Source organism: Spermophilus citellus (genome assembly GCF_964194105.1).
Source record: "Spermophilus citellus genome assembly, chromosome: 5".
Lineage (NCBI taxonomy): Eukaryota > Metazoa > Chordata > Mammalia > Rodentia > Sciuridae > Spermophilus > Spermophilus citellus.
In genome coordinates, this window is record NC_138186.1 from 152,344,034 (window position 1) to 152,359,147 (window position 15,114).

General features: G+C 39.4%; 1 protein-coding gene across 1 annotated transcript in view; it reads left to right on the forward strand.

Moving 5' to 3' along the window:
- The window catches only part of ZC2HC1B (zinc finger C2HC-type containing 1B), a 44,023-nt gene that overhangs the window by 27,867 nt on the left and 1,042 nt on the right, over positions 1–15,114 (forward strand). The window contains exon 6 of the mRNA XM_081295389.1: positions 2,548–2,656. Within this exon, the coding sequence (XP_081151515.1) occupies positions 2,548–2,656 (109 nt within the window). The remainder of the gene's footprint in view (positions 1–2,547; positions 2,657–15,114) is intronic.

Consider the following 15,114-nt stretch of genomic DNA (forward strand, 5'->3'; position numbering starts at 1 on the left):
GTGGGGAAATGACAGGATGGCACAGGCAATGTGGACAGCTGATCTAGAAGGACTTTAATTCAAGCCAGTTCGGACTAGGGAACAAGAGGACTGAGCAAACAGAGGCATTAAAATCTGAGGACAGCAAGGCCCAGGGCCCAAAAACAGGAACTGGAAATCCCGGGGTACCTAGGAAGTCCTCCTTCCCACTGCCAGTCCCAGTGCTCCCTCTTGCTGTGCTTCTGCCTCCTCTCTGCAAACTGGTTTTCTTGGCTTTCCATCTGGTTGTCTACTAGTGGCCTCATGCATCATCCCATAGGTAGACTAGTTGAACAGTGGAAATTAATGTGACATACAACTGGCTTTTTAGAAAGGTTATTCTTGCAATTACTGTCCAAGACAGATTGTGGGAGACCAGGAAGGAGCCACAGCAATGGGAAAAATCAGGGTCTGGATTAAGAGAATGAAGGGAGATGATGGGGGCCAGGGTGGATTTATTGCTGATTGGGTTCTAGTGTAAAAGTGGGCTTCTGTTCATAATACAGGTTGAGTACCCCTTATCTGAGATGACTAGGACCAGAAGTGTTTCAGGTTTTTTATGTTTTTTAAACTTGGGGGGCGTATTTGCATACACACAATGAGATATCTTGGGGGGACCCCTAAATCTAATTCACAATTCATAAATGCTCATATTCATCTCACAGAGCCTGAAGGTATTTTTCACATGTCTGTGTTTAGACTGGCACATCGTATGAGGTCAGATGTGGAATTTTCCACTTGTAGTGGTTTTTATATTGGTGCTCAAAACTTCCTGATTTTTGAGCATTTCAGATGGCAGATTTGGGGGTTAGGGATGCTCAACCTAAACAATCTAGCTAAAGGAGCACAGGAGCGGGAGGGTTTGTGGTGTGTTGCCGTGGGCGGGGGTGCATGAGCTGGTGGTCATAAATACAATTTTAGAGACTCAGCCCTTACAGATGAGAGAGCCAGGAGAGTAGTGCAGTGTTGAAAGAGCCAGGACTCTGCAGTCAGTACTCAGGGTTTGACCTCAGTTCTGCAGTCCATTGTTTGCAGGTAAATTCTGAGACTCACTCCGATCTGTACGATGGGCTTGAGCCTGGGAGCCTTGCTGAGTTGCAGGAGGATTATAGACAGCCGAGATCAGTGTGTTCATCCAGGGTTCCTCTACCCTTCCTCTCTGCAGGAGCCCTTTCCTCTCCTTAGGGTTGGCACCCAATTTGGGAGGGCTGTAACTGCTTTGGGCTTGAGTTCAACCTACACTTGGAACAGTGTGTAAGTGTGAACTCCCCCTCCGCCTTGTAAAGCAGTAGAGGGCTAGTAACATTTCTGCAAGTGATTCTTCTAACCAGTCCACGAGGTCAGTTGGCATTAGTGAGACCAAAGAAGGCACAGAGAAGTGGTGAACGGAAGTGGTTTTTATTCCTGAAGAAAGCCAGCTGGCTGTCCTGAGTGTAACCAGTGACTTGGCCCTGTTCCTCTCCTTATTTTCCAGAGCCAAGCGGGGTGACTGGGAACACAGCAGAAAGCTCGCTTGCTTTCTGCATTCCTTTGCTTGCTTTCCAGTCTATCTGAATGGCAGTGTCTGCTTCCCTTATGCCAGCGTCACTACTTGTGGCCTTGCCTAATAGTGAAGCTTATTCAGAAATGGGACAAGAAGGGAGGGGATGTTTCAGTTTTGAAGGGCTGTTAACGGCACAGCAGCAATGTGTTTCTATTTTAAACATAATCATCTTTAAAATGTGTCATACCCTTAACCAAAAGAGACCAATATGGGCCTCTAAGAATTGCTTTCTTTGGTTTGGATGGGGTTGAGCTACCTGCTACCATCTCATGGCCGTCCTTGCCTGGGTGAGAACACTCTGAGTAGCGGGTCATCTTTCTACTGTAGTTTCTATGGGACCGGGAGGTGCATCAGTTGTGAAATAAAGAGGAGCTCATCAGGGATGTTTGGGTTCTTATTTTGTGTTCATCTAACCATTCTGTGGCTGCTCTGCAGGTATAGATATGGCTGGGGGTGTTGGAATGCCATGCTTAAAACATTTGCTGCCTGCCCATCTCTGTTCTTCGTCTCTATTCATGTTAGAAAACAAAATTATTTTCAAGTGGAATGAAAAAACATGATGTTCCATAACCATGTTCTTATTGACATTTAGTAGTTTCTTACGTCTCCATACACCTGATTTTATAGAATAAGCTTACCACCAACAACCACAAGGACTTGATTATGGAATGAAAACCCAAATGTGGCTTTGAGCACCTACAAGAAGGACAGGATCCAGGCTAGGGTTATGGCTCAGTGGTAGAGCACTCGCCTTGCACGTGTGAGGCACTCAATTCAATCCTCAGCACCACATAAAAAGGATAAATAATAAAGTCATTGTGTCTGTCTACAAATAAATTTTTTTTTAAAAAAAGGATAGGATCCAAGCTGAGGTGTAGGGTGTGCTTGTTCCCTTACCTGGATGCAGGGGGTTCCTGCAGATGAGTTAAAGGACACAGCCTCTGGCATATGGTACCTGTGCTCCATCTCTCCCTCCCTCTCTCTAGGGCAGGGCTCAGGTGAGTCCCAAAAAAAAACCAACTGTTACCAGTGCTGTGGGAGCTTTGCTGCAGAACAGGGCCCTGGATACCACAAATGGAGTCCCAACCAGATCAGGTAAGTCAGAGTGTTTACTTAGCTTTCCAGTGATGGGGTCAGAGAGGGACCTCATTGGCTTTGAGATTCCTCCATAGTTGGCAAAAGCTAACAGGACATCCAGTGTTGCTTTTGGATACAAAAGATGTGTGGGTTTGTTTGAGGTTAAAGCTTATTTGCCAAGAGGGAATATTTCTTAATTTATCAGGATTACACAACTTATGACAATGTACAAAGTCCAATCCCCTTGCAGCAATTGGAGTCTACAACTATTGTTCTTCCAGTCTCTAAAAACTTAAAACATTGAGAATAGATGGCATGTCAGGTGCTGTGTTAAAAATAGAGGATTTTCTTTCTAAAAATAAGTCATTTCATCAAAGTAGCTGCACAGCCTGGCCACCATGACAGTACTGAGTTTGTGCCAGCCCATTTCCCTTCGTCCTCCCAATGTGTTTTCACTTAATTCACTCAGCGTTTTGTAGAATGGGAAAAGGAGGTTTGAAGAGGGTAAGTTAGTTTTCTGAGGCGCACAGCTGGTAACCAGCAGGCTGGATGAGGTACATACCATGCTATCCCCTCTCCATTTAAGCTGCATTAATAAATGTGGCAGCCTTCTCCATGGTCAACATGTATTTCCAAGGCAGGATGGATAATTTCATGGCCATAGTGGCACCTCTGATCAGAAGTCATATTTTGAAGGTATTCTCAGAACTAGAATAAGAATTTACTGTCACACAGTAAAAAAAGTAGCAGCATGGAAAGTTTTGTTATTAGTTTTAAATTCCTTATGGACTTTAAAAGTCCACATGGATTAAATATTGAGTTGAGGTATACATTTTTTTTTATACTGCTGGGGATTGAACTTGGGGGTGCTTTACCATAGAGATATTCACAGGCTTTTTTTAGTTTTTTGTTTGTTTAGAGACAGGATCTTGCTAAATTGCTTGGGGCCTAAGTTGCTGAGGCTAGCCTTGAACTTGTGATCCTTCTGCCTTAGTCTCCCAATTCCTGGGATTATGGAGGGTGCACCATCATGCCTGGATGTTTTTGTTTTTTTTAGAGAACTACAATAATGTTTTCCAGCAGCTATATCATTTCAGTTTTCAACCAACACTGCACAAGGATTCCATTTTCTCGATATCCTCACCAGCACTTGTTATTTTCTGTTTTTTTGTAGTTGTTGTTTTTAATAGTAGCTGCCCTAATGGATATGAAGTGGTATCTCATTGTAGTTTTATTTTTGCATTTCTTTAATGATCTGTATTGCTAAGAATATTTTCAAGGGCTTGTTGGTGATTTGTAGATATTCATTTGAGAAATGTCCATTCCAGGCTCTTGCCCATTTTTTCATTAGTTGCTTATTTTTTGTTGCTCAGTTTTAGGAATTTTCTAATACCCTGGATTTTACCTTTATCAGATGCTTGAGTTACAAATATTTTCTTCCATTCTGTGAATTGCCTTTTTACTCTGTTGATACTGTCTTTAGATTCAAATTTTTTAAAATTGTCTATTTTTTCTTTGGTTGCCTGCACTTTTGGTGCCATGTTCAAGAAATCATTGTCTAATCCAAGATCTTGGAGATTTACCCCTATATTTTCTCCTAAGTTTCATAGTTGTGTGTTCATTTTTAGACTTTTGACCCATTTTGAGTTGATTTTTATATATTGTTCTAGCTAAAGGTTCTACTCCATTCTTTTGCATGTGGATATCCAATTTTCCATTTGTTTAAAAGACTGTCCCCTGTCTATCAAATGGTCTTGGCACTCTTGTCACAATCATTTGAACCATATATGCAAGTTATTTCTAGATTCTTTATTTTATTGGTTTATCGGTGTCTTTTTTGCCAGTACCACATTATCTTGATTACGGTAGTATTTACTTCAGAAAATGTGAGCTCTACAAGATATAACCAAGGTTGTTTTGGGTATATCAGGGTCTCTTGAAACCCTATATGAGTTTTAAGACAGACTTTCCTGTTTGTGAAAAAAGATTATTAGAATTTTGACAGGAATTGCATTAAATCTGAAGATTGCTTGAGAGGTAGCGTTAGCATGTTGGCAATAATAAATCTTCCAATCCATAATCATGGGATATGTATCAGTTTACTTGTGTCTTTAATTTCTTTTAGCCAGCTTGTATAGTTTTTATTGTACAAGTTTTCATATCATTGGAATTGGTAGTTTATTCTTTTGATGCTACTTGAAGTTTTCATAATGTCCTTTTCAAATTGTCCATTGTTAGTATCTAGAAAAGGAACTAATGTGTGTTAACTTTGTATACTGCTACATTGATGGATTTATTAGTTACAACTTTTTTTCTGATAAAATCTTAGGGTTTTCTACATACCACTGCATCTATGAAGAGACAATTTTACTACTTCCTTTCCAATTTGGGTGTTTGTTTATTTTACTTGACTAATTGTTCTGGCTAAAAAATTCTTTTTCTATATTGAAAGAAAATATTCTGTGTGTTTTTCATTTGTAGATTTTTAGAGTGTTAGGGTTATTTCCTTCTATTCTTGGTTTGTCGAGTGTTTTTTTTTATCATGAAAGGATGCTGAGTTTTGTAAATGCTTTTTCTGCATTAGTTGATACGAAAATGTAGTTTTTCTTCTCCATTTTATTAAGGTATACTACATTGATTTCATACATCTATCTTTGTATTATAAGAATAAATCATACTTGGTCCTGTTGTGTAATTCTTTTATATGGTGCTGAATTTAGTTTGCAATTCTAGACTGATGGAGTGAATTAGGATTATTATTTTTTTTGGGGGGGGGAACACTTTGAGAAGAAACAGTGTTAATTGTGTTTTAAATGTTCAGTAGAGTTCACCACTAACACCATCAGGTCCAGCTTTTGTTTATCAACAGTTTTTTGATTCCTGATATATCTCCTTGCTAGTTATGTCTGTTCATATTTTTTTTTATTTCTTCATAATTTAATCATAGTAGATTTTGCATTTTTAGGAATTTGTCCATTTCATCAAGGTCAAACTTGTTGCAATATAATTGTTCATAGTATTCTCATGAAATTCTTTTTATTCTGTAGAATAGGGTAGTAATATCCCCAGTTTCATTTCTTACTTTAGTAATTGGAACCTTCCCTTTTTTTCTTAATCCATGTAGTTAATGGCTTGTTGATTTCTTGGTCTTTCCAAAGAAGCAACTTTTGATTTTTACTGATTTTATTTTCCTTATTTTTGTGTTCTCAATTTTATCTCTCCCTTAATGTTTATTATCTGCTTCCTTCCTCTAGCTTTAGGTTAGTTGTTTTTTTTTTTTTTTTTCTCATTCCTTAAGTTGCAAAGTTAGGTTGTAGGCTTTTTCTTCTTTTTTTTTTCTTTTTTGAGAGAGAGGGAGAGAGGGAGGGGGGAGAGAGAGAGAGAGAGAGAGAGAGAGAGAGAGAGAATGAATTTTAATATTTATTTTTTTAGTTTTCAGAGGACACAACATCTTTGTTCGTATGTGGTGCTGAGGATCAAACCCGGGCCGCACGCATGCCAGGCGAGCGGGCTACCGCTTGAGCCACATCCCCAGCCCCTTTCTTATTTTTTTAATGTATGCATTTACAGCTATACATTTCCCCTTAGCACTGCTCTCACTGTATCCCACAAGTTTTAATATGTTGTGTTTTCAGTTTCATCCATCTCTAAGTATTTAATAATTTCTCTTGTGAGTTCTTATTTGATCCATTGGCTCTTTAACAGTGTTTTGTTTAATTTCAGTTTACTTCTGTTATCGATTTCAAACTTCATCCTGTTGGGGTTAAAGAAAACACTCTGTATGGTACATATCACTTTTAATTTATGGAGACTTAACCTATGACCTAATGTGGTCTATTCTGGAAAATGTCTTGTGTGCACTTGAGAAGAATGTGTATGCTGCTGTTGTTGAATAGAGTGTTTCGTATATATCTGTTAGATCTGGTATGCTTATTGTGTTGTTTAAATTCTCCGTTTCTTATCCCTGTCCAGTTGCTGACAGGGATTTTGTTGAGAGAATTGAGGTCTCTATAATTGTCGAAATTTTATTTCTCCTTCAATTCTGTTGAGTTTTGCTTCATATATTTTGATGGTCTATAATTAGGTACATAATTGTAATATCTTCTTGCTATATTCAGCATTTTATTAATATATAACATCCTGTTTTATACAATATTAGTGTGTCACTCTTACTCTTTTTGATTGCTGTTTTGCAACATTATATCTTCTACCATCCTCTCTGTTTTAGTCAGCTTTTTTGCTGCTATGACTAACAGATCTGACTAGAACAATTTTAGGAGGAAAAGTTTATTTAGAGGCTCATGGTTTTAGCGGTCTTGGTTCATAGAAGTTTGGCTCCATTCCTCAGGGCTCGAGGTGAGACTGATATCATGGTGAAAGATTGGGGCAGAGGGAAGCAATTCACATGAGATCAGGAAACAGAGAGAGACTCCACTATCCATATACAAAATATATACCCTATTGTCATACCCCCAATGAACCCGTTTCTCCAGTCACAGCCCGCCTGACTCCAGTTACCACTAGTTAACCCACCAGGGATTAATTCACTGATTAGTTTAATGCTGTAACCTAATCATTTCTCCTCCAAACCTTCTTGCATTGTCTCACACGTAAGAGGGACACCTTACATCCAAATCATAATGCTTCCATTTTCAATTTACTTGTGTCTTTTCATCTAGAGTGAGTCTCTTATAAACAGCTTATAGTTAAATCATGCTTTGTCCATTGTGCCAAACTCTGTCTTTTGATTGGAGGGTTTAATCCATTTATATTTATCTCTTCCTATAGGTTTGAGTTACTGTGTAGAGTCCTTTCAGTTCACCCTGCAGGACTCCCTGGAACATTTATTTCAAGGCAGATCTTATGTTAACAACTCCCTTAGCTCTTGTTTATACGAAAATGTCTTAATTTCTCCATCATTTTTTAATCCAGATATGGGATTCTTAGTTGACAGAGGTTTCCATGCCCACCCTACCCGCTTTTCTTGCACGTTGTCTATATGGGCCCACTCTCTTCTGGCCTCCAAAGTATCTGATGAAAAAAATTGCTGATGGTGTTATGGAGGATCCCTTATATGTGATGAGTTGCGTTTCTCATGCTGCTTTCAAGATTCTTTGTTTTTTGAAGTTTTGAATATGTCTTGGTATGATTCTTGTTGAGTTTATCTTGCTTTTGGAGTTCACTGTATTTCTTGAACATTTATAATGGTGACTTTCATTAAATTTGGGAAGGTTTCAGCCATTGTTTTTAAGAAACATTTTCCTTGCCCTTTTCTCTTTTTCTGGTGTTCCCATAGCACATATGTTGTTTGGCTTGATGGTAACCCAAGATCCCTTAAGCAATGTTCTGATTTCTTCAATCTTTTTACTTTCTCATCCTCAGACTTCATAATTTCCATTGTCTTATCTTCAGGTTCATTGACTTTGTCTTCTGCCTGTTCAACCGTGTTCTTGAGTCCCCCTAGTAACTTCTTTTGTTTTAATTATATTTTTTACTTCCAGAATTTATTTTTGGTATCTTTTTAGGAATTCTCTCTTTATTGTTATTTCCATTTTTTCCATACATTGTTTTCTTGACTTTCTCCACATCTTCCTTAGTTCTTTGATCATCTTTAAGACAGTTGTTTAAGTCTTTGTTGCTAGATCTCCCTAGAAGATCTGTCATCAGATTTTTTTTGTCTTTAATAATGCTAAGAATTGAACTCAGGGGGGCTCTACCACTGAGCTATATCCCCAGCCATTTTTTATTTTAAGACAGGGTCTCACTAAGTTGTGGAAGCTGGTCTCAAACTTGTAGTCCTCCAGCTCAGCCTCCTGAGTTGCTGGAATTACAGGTGTACGTGGATCCACTATGGCCAGATTTCATCAGGTCTTTTTTAGGGACAGTTTCTATAGATTTTTTTCCTCCCATGAATGGCCCTACTTTCTTATTTTTCTTGCATCTTGTGATCTTCTTGTTGAAAACTGGACATTTAAATCTAATAATGTGATAACCCTGGAAATTAGATGTTCCCCCTTCCCCAGGGTTTGATGATTTTTGTTATTTTTCTTTTAATTGTTTTGACTGTGCAAACAATCATTCTGAAATGTAAACGTAGGTCTTCTCAGGCCTTTTCTGAGCTTGGGCTATTCCCTGGGCATATGCAGTCACTTTCCAATTTTCCTGTATACGCAGTTGTTTGGAATGTGCTAGTTTCAAATATCGAATTCCACAGAAGGGAAAAAAGACAAAAATTAAGGAGGGTGAACATGGTTCCGTAAGTCCCCTGTAAGTGTGTCCCTTCAGCTAGAGGACCAAAGGATTGCAGCCAGGGTGGGGTGGGATATGCAACAAAAGTGGCCACCTGCCTTTTTGTGTACCTCTTTGATCAGAAACAACATTCAGCTGTCAGAACAGAAGATCAGCACCTAAATCTCTAATATTTGGAGAATAGTATTCTTATCGCCCACCCTGCCTCCCATAAGCCAAGTGCAGATTGATTCAAGGACATGTGCACAGCTGTCTACCACATGGCAAGGGGTGGGGAGGATGTGTAATTGCTACTGTGTTAAAAGTTGAAATTGATGAAATTATAACTGCACTTTACTGTCCAAGACTTCTCCTCTAAGTTGCAAGCCTTCATAGACTTCAGAGTCCCAAAATAGATACCTCACTCAGATTCTGCCAGTGTGGTTGTTATTTAGATGGGGAGGGAAATTTCCTGGTGATTATTACTCTGCCATTTTCCCAGAATTCTGACAGATTATTAGTTTTCTCCTATCTGTGAAAATGAAACAATGAACTGGATTTGGGTTTTCACTAAGAAAAAAATGATTCAATCTGTATGTGATTTGTTTGGTAAAACTTTTACTAACATGCTTTTTTTTTTCTAAAGTATAATGATTAGTATCTTTCCGAAAAGACAATTTTTGTTATGATTTCTTATTTTCAGATAATATATGGTAATGCTTAAAAGGGGGAAAAGCACTCCTTTAATTTTGAAGTCAAAGCTTAATAGGATTGGATCGCTTTGACAGTGAGCAAAGTTGAATCTGACCCTAGCCCCACATGTCTAAAACCGTTGATCTCTTATCTGTTGAGCTTGGAGAGAGTTGATAATAAGAAAAGACAGAATGTTAGTGTACTGTTGAAAATCAGGGAAGAAATTCTGCCCTTGGAAAATTAATTTCTTTAAAGTAGTAGCAATGCATAAGGAAAAAGGCCCTAAATTAGGACTCACAAGTCTTGTGTCAGCATGTGATGTGAAGCAGAAAATTATGACATCATTCTGATACATCAGAAAATAGATTAGCAGATCTAAGCAAATGGAATGTTTGCTCTTGATTAGTTACTGGAAGTTTATAACCACTGTGTTCTTGCTCAGTTAAAGGCCAGTTTCTTCAAATGGCATATACTAGCTTCTGTAATACCGTCTAACCTTGCTTTCTACTCTTTCTTCTCAACCCTGCTCCAACTGCCATGGCCTCTGTTAATCCTTGAACAAAACAGGCATGTATACTTCTACCACAGTATACCTGGCTGCTTCCTCTGCTGTGCCACCAATCTATACTGCTCACCAGCTTCAATTCTGTGCTGAAGTTTCATTTTCCCAGTGGGATTTCCCCAACCTGTGTATTTAAAAGTAACAGAGGCCTCCCCAGTTCCCATTGTAGTTTTTGTGTCCATACCATCTAGTGTTTCTAATATTCAATATATATATATATTTCATTTTCTTTCCCCTCCTGCCAAAAAAAAAAAACGAATGTAATTTTTAAGAGAGCAGGGATTTGTCTGTTATGTCTTGTTTTTAATACACTACTCTGTCCCTATTGTTTAGAATTGTCCTGGCTCATATGCAGTCTCATGGCTGCAGCTTTCCCAGGCTGGAAATGTATGCTGGTGGCCCTACAGTTCTGGGGTCTCAGGAGACACATTTAAACCATGGCAGATCCTCATAATCCAAATAAAGCCTTCTATTAACACAACAAGTCCTTCTGGAATAAAATATATGGGAGAAAGTTGGAATCTTATTTCTCATTAAATTATTGACATTTGAATATAGTTGACATGTTAATTTAGCTTTAGGAGATAGCTCTTCCCCCCGCCCTTTTCAGTCTTAAGATGTTTCAGTAATTTCTTCTTTCCTGGGGCCTTACCTGGAAATAAAATCCCTGGAATTACATGTTGTTTGGAGTTATGCTGGGGGAAACAGATGCACATCAATGGGAGCTGGTTCTCTAGAGTGTATAGACTTAGAGAAAAGCACTGATTGCCTTTCACTCCTGCCCACGTCCCCCACAAGTGGTGGGAATGGGCTGGCTGAGGAATAAAAGCTAAGAAATGTTGAGTGGTTAAAAAAAAAAAAAAAACAGGACACAGAAAGTAATTTTAAAAGTGGGGGGAAGAGGGGCTGGGGTTGTGTCTTGGGTGGAGCGCTTGCCTAGCATGTGAGGGAGGCACTGGGTTCAATTCTCAGCACCACGTACAAATAAAAATGAATAAATAAATGTCCATCAACAACTAAAAAAAAAAGTGGGGGCTGGACTGGGCTAGCTGATCTTAGGGATCGAGCTTATACACTAAAAAAAAAAACGCAAAACGGAGCCCGCGCTTGCGGGTTTTCTATGGTTTTCTATGGAATGTTCTTTGCCAAATAGTTTCTATGGAATGTTCTTTGCCAAATAGATAGGAGGTGGGCTGTCCAATTCCCAATGGGTTATGCCCAAGTCTGAGTTACGAAAGGGGTTATAGAGCTAATAGAGCAGAGATAGAAGTCATGTGCCTTGGGCAATCTCAAGTTTTGGGTGGGGGGGAGCCTTGGATAGTTCCCAAGGAAAAAACCTAAATATCCATGGCTCAATACAAAGAGAAGACCCTCAAGTAATTCACTAATGTGACCCGGTCTAGGCATGAGTCAGTCACACGTGTTCCTTTTTCTGGTCTGTGTGAATAGGAGGGTCTATTTGTAACATGAGGATCTCCTGTGGTTTGAATGGTTCTCTGAGACCACAGAGCTGTAGGGCCACCAGCAAGTAAGTCCAGCCTGGGAAAGCTGGGGGCATGGGATTCCAGCCCATGAGAGTTTCTGGGTGAACGAGCCCAGCAAAACTCCACCAGGGAAGGAGGTAGTGCCTGAGACCTCAGGGGCCCAGACCTTACTCTTTTTCCAGTTTGTCCATCATGTGGGACATGAGGCCCAAAGAGATTATTCTAGGTCTCAAGATTTCATATTGTTTTCCCTCTTGGGTTTTGGACTATTGGGAAGCAGTTATCCCTTTCTTCTTATTTCTCCCTTTTGTAGTGGGATGTCCATCCTAAGTATTTCAGAAGTAGATAATTTGTTTAATTTTATAATCTCACAGCTGGAAGGAAATTTGCTTTCCAGATGAATCATGCTTTGAGACTCACCCACATCTCAATGAGATTCTGAACTTTGAACTTTTAAGTTAGAAGCTGAAATGAGTTAAGATTTGGGGGCTATTGGAACAGAATGGCTATGTTTTGCATGGAAGGAGGATATTGATTTAGGGTGTTGGGGCAAAATGCTATGGATTGAATGCAACCTCCAAAGTCTCCAGTGCTTTGGTGTTTAGAGGCAGAATATTTGAGAGGCATTTTGGTCATGAAGCTCTGTCTCTTTTCCCCTCTTTTGGGTGCATGCTCTTTTCCCTTTTGCTGTCTGCCATGGGATGACATAATGAAGAAGATCTTCTTCAGATAGATACCTGGGGGCCCCTTCAGCTTGGGCTTTCCAGCTTCCAGAACTTTAAGAAATAAACATCTTTTCTTTATAAATTTCCCAGTCTTCCTATTTTGTTATAGCAGCACAAAACAAAGACAAAATCTTTTTAAAATTGTTATTGGGCTTTGCTATTTCTAAATGGACAATCAGTAGTTTACTTTGTGTTACTGTCCTTTTTAATCACATGGCCATTTTTGGTGTCACATAAATTAAATTGTTGTCTTTCAGCCAGTTGGTAGTTAATGTCCATATTAGTCTATTTTTCCATTATTATAATAAAATACTTCAAGCTGGATACATTATAAAGAGAGTTATTGTCTCACAGTTCTGAGGCTGAAAGTCCAAACAACATGGATGACATTGATACTGGTGAGGACCCCAGTGGATGTCATCACAGTGGCAGATACATATGCGAGAGGGAGATATGGCATGAGGAGGAAGGAAGTGAAATAGAGGGTAGGGCCAGACTTGCTCCTTTGTTAACAGCTCACTCTCACAGGAACTGAGGTTCCGTGAGAACTACTTAACCCCTTCCTAGGATGATACCCCTAATGACCTCCCCTTTAGACTCCACCTCGTAAAGGTCCCACCGTTTCTTAACATTGCCACACTGGGGATCCAGCTTCCAACACCAGAACACTTGGGAAGGGGGGGGTCACATCCCCACCATATCTCAGCCATAGCAACCTCCCAAACTCTGGATTTTGTTTTTCAATTCTCTTTAGCAAAGTAAGCATGTAGCACCTCCCATGGATAATAGCTCTAAATTCTCAGTCGGGAAGCTACATGTGTGTAAGTCACAGGCCTTCTTTATCCCAGGGTCTCATGAGAAGGCAAGTCTAACATGTGAGCACATGGTAGCATGTGAAATTGGTAAATCATTAACCCAAGTGCTCAAGAGGAGTCCTCCCTCCAACCGTTACCAGGAGGGATTGTTTCCTCTGCCTATGGAGCCTTAAAAATCTAGGGGAACTGTCAGTAATGGCACCTAATATTTAATGATGAGATGGAAACATCCTAAGGGACATTGCTCGATGTTGAGCTCAGTGTTGCCCAGGAGGCTTCATGACTGAGGTAGCAGTCTCAGAGAGGGGAGGCTCTGTGGACATGGATGGATTTCAGGATAAGCTAGATTTTGACAAGAAAAATTGAAGAATGAACAAAGATGGAGAATGTGAATGTGAGGCCACACTCTAGGAACATACAGTTTGTTTGGCCAAAGCACAGGAAAGAGTTGTGGTGTAAAGAGAAACTAAAGTTGAAATGGAAGACCTGCATGTGAGCAGGGAGGGCAGAGACGCTAAACAAAGCATCATTTGTTGTCAATGCTGCTGTCCCATCCTCTGTCACTCTGCGTCAGGCACATCTGTGTGAGTCAGGCAATTATGATGACCTAGAAACTTTTTGTTTCTGGCCACTTTAAGTGAGCCTGCCAAATTTTGAGAAATAGCATTTTAAGAATTATGTAAGAAATTGTAGCTTACTGTAAAAGATATTAGGAAATGGAGGGAAAGTTATAAAGAAAATTAAAAATCATTCGTGATGCTGCCACCCTAAGCAGTGTTCACTTTGACCTTTTTTTCCTAACTTATTTTTATTCATATTCTTCCTCTCTTGTTTTCCTTCTAGGAACATTTTTGTTTGGGGGCACTTAATGCATTTTGACTATTTCCCTATAGTAAAAGAATCTCTTTAAAAACAGTATCATATCAGGAATACATAGCAACTCCCTTGGGTATTTTCCCAATACTGAGCAGGTAGATTGCTTCTGCATTTTTGCTATATTAAATAAGTCCCCAGTTCATGGACAGTGGTCCCACTTAAATTACACACTCTTCCAAGCACTCCATGGACAAAGCCATTTAATCCTCATACTAATATGAGCAGGTCAGTATATGTTCATATCCCTGTTTTCCAGATGAGGATTAAGCAATCTGGACAAGCAACTTAATAGGAAGCAGCAGGGCTTTTCCCCAAGCTCCATCTGCTTTGGGAAAATTGGGTCCAAGAATACAAATGTCAAGGCTATAGATAACATTAGGAAATAGTTTCAGAAAAAAAAAAGTGGCTCCTCTTGCATTCCCACAAAGATTCTAATGTTCAGATGGGAAAAGAGTTTATGACTTTCAGTCAGGAAGCAGTTACTGGTGGCTGTTTTCTCAAGGCTTTTGTGTCAGAGCAACTGGTGGGTGAAGAGGTGCCATCACCACATTCCTTCCCTAGCACCTTTATACAGAGACCAAAGTTGCTGAGAAAATGTAATTCTGGAATCTACACCTATGTTGCTTCATAGTTAGTAAAATTGAATTGTTCAGCTTTGTTGCTGTGGACTCTGCTTCCCCCTGCCCCTGCCTCTGGAGTCAGTGGGTTTTTATTAGGTTATTAGGTTTATTAAGTTAAGCATCTCACCTGCACTGTATACCCCTTCTTGTATACCCTGTATACCCTTTCTTGTATACCCTGTATACCCCTTCTTGTATACCCCTTCTTACATAGCTGATTCTGTAGCAAATGTAGTGAGGATCATAGCATCAGTTTCTGATTCTTTGGCAAAAGTTTTGTATGTCCTTGGGTAAAACTAACACTGAAAGCTTCTTCTATATTCTCTGATTGTTTGATTCATAATTTCCTTACTGCTACTTCTTTATAAAGCACTGAATAATTAGAAAGGATGCCTCTAAGATACCAGGATCTGTTTCTTTTTATAAGGAATGATTGCTCTGAAAATCCTGTCTCATACCATGTGGTCAAACCC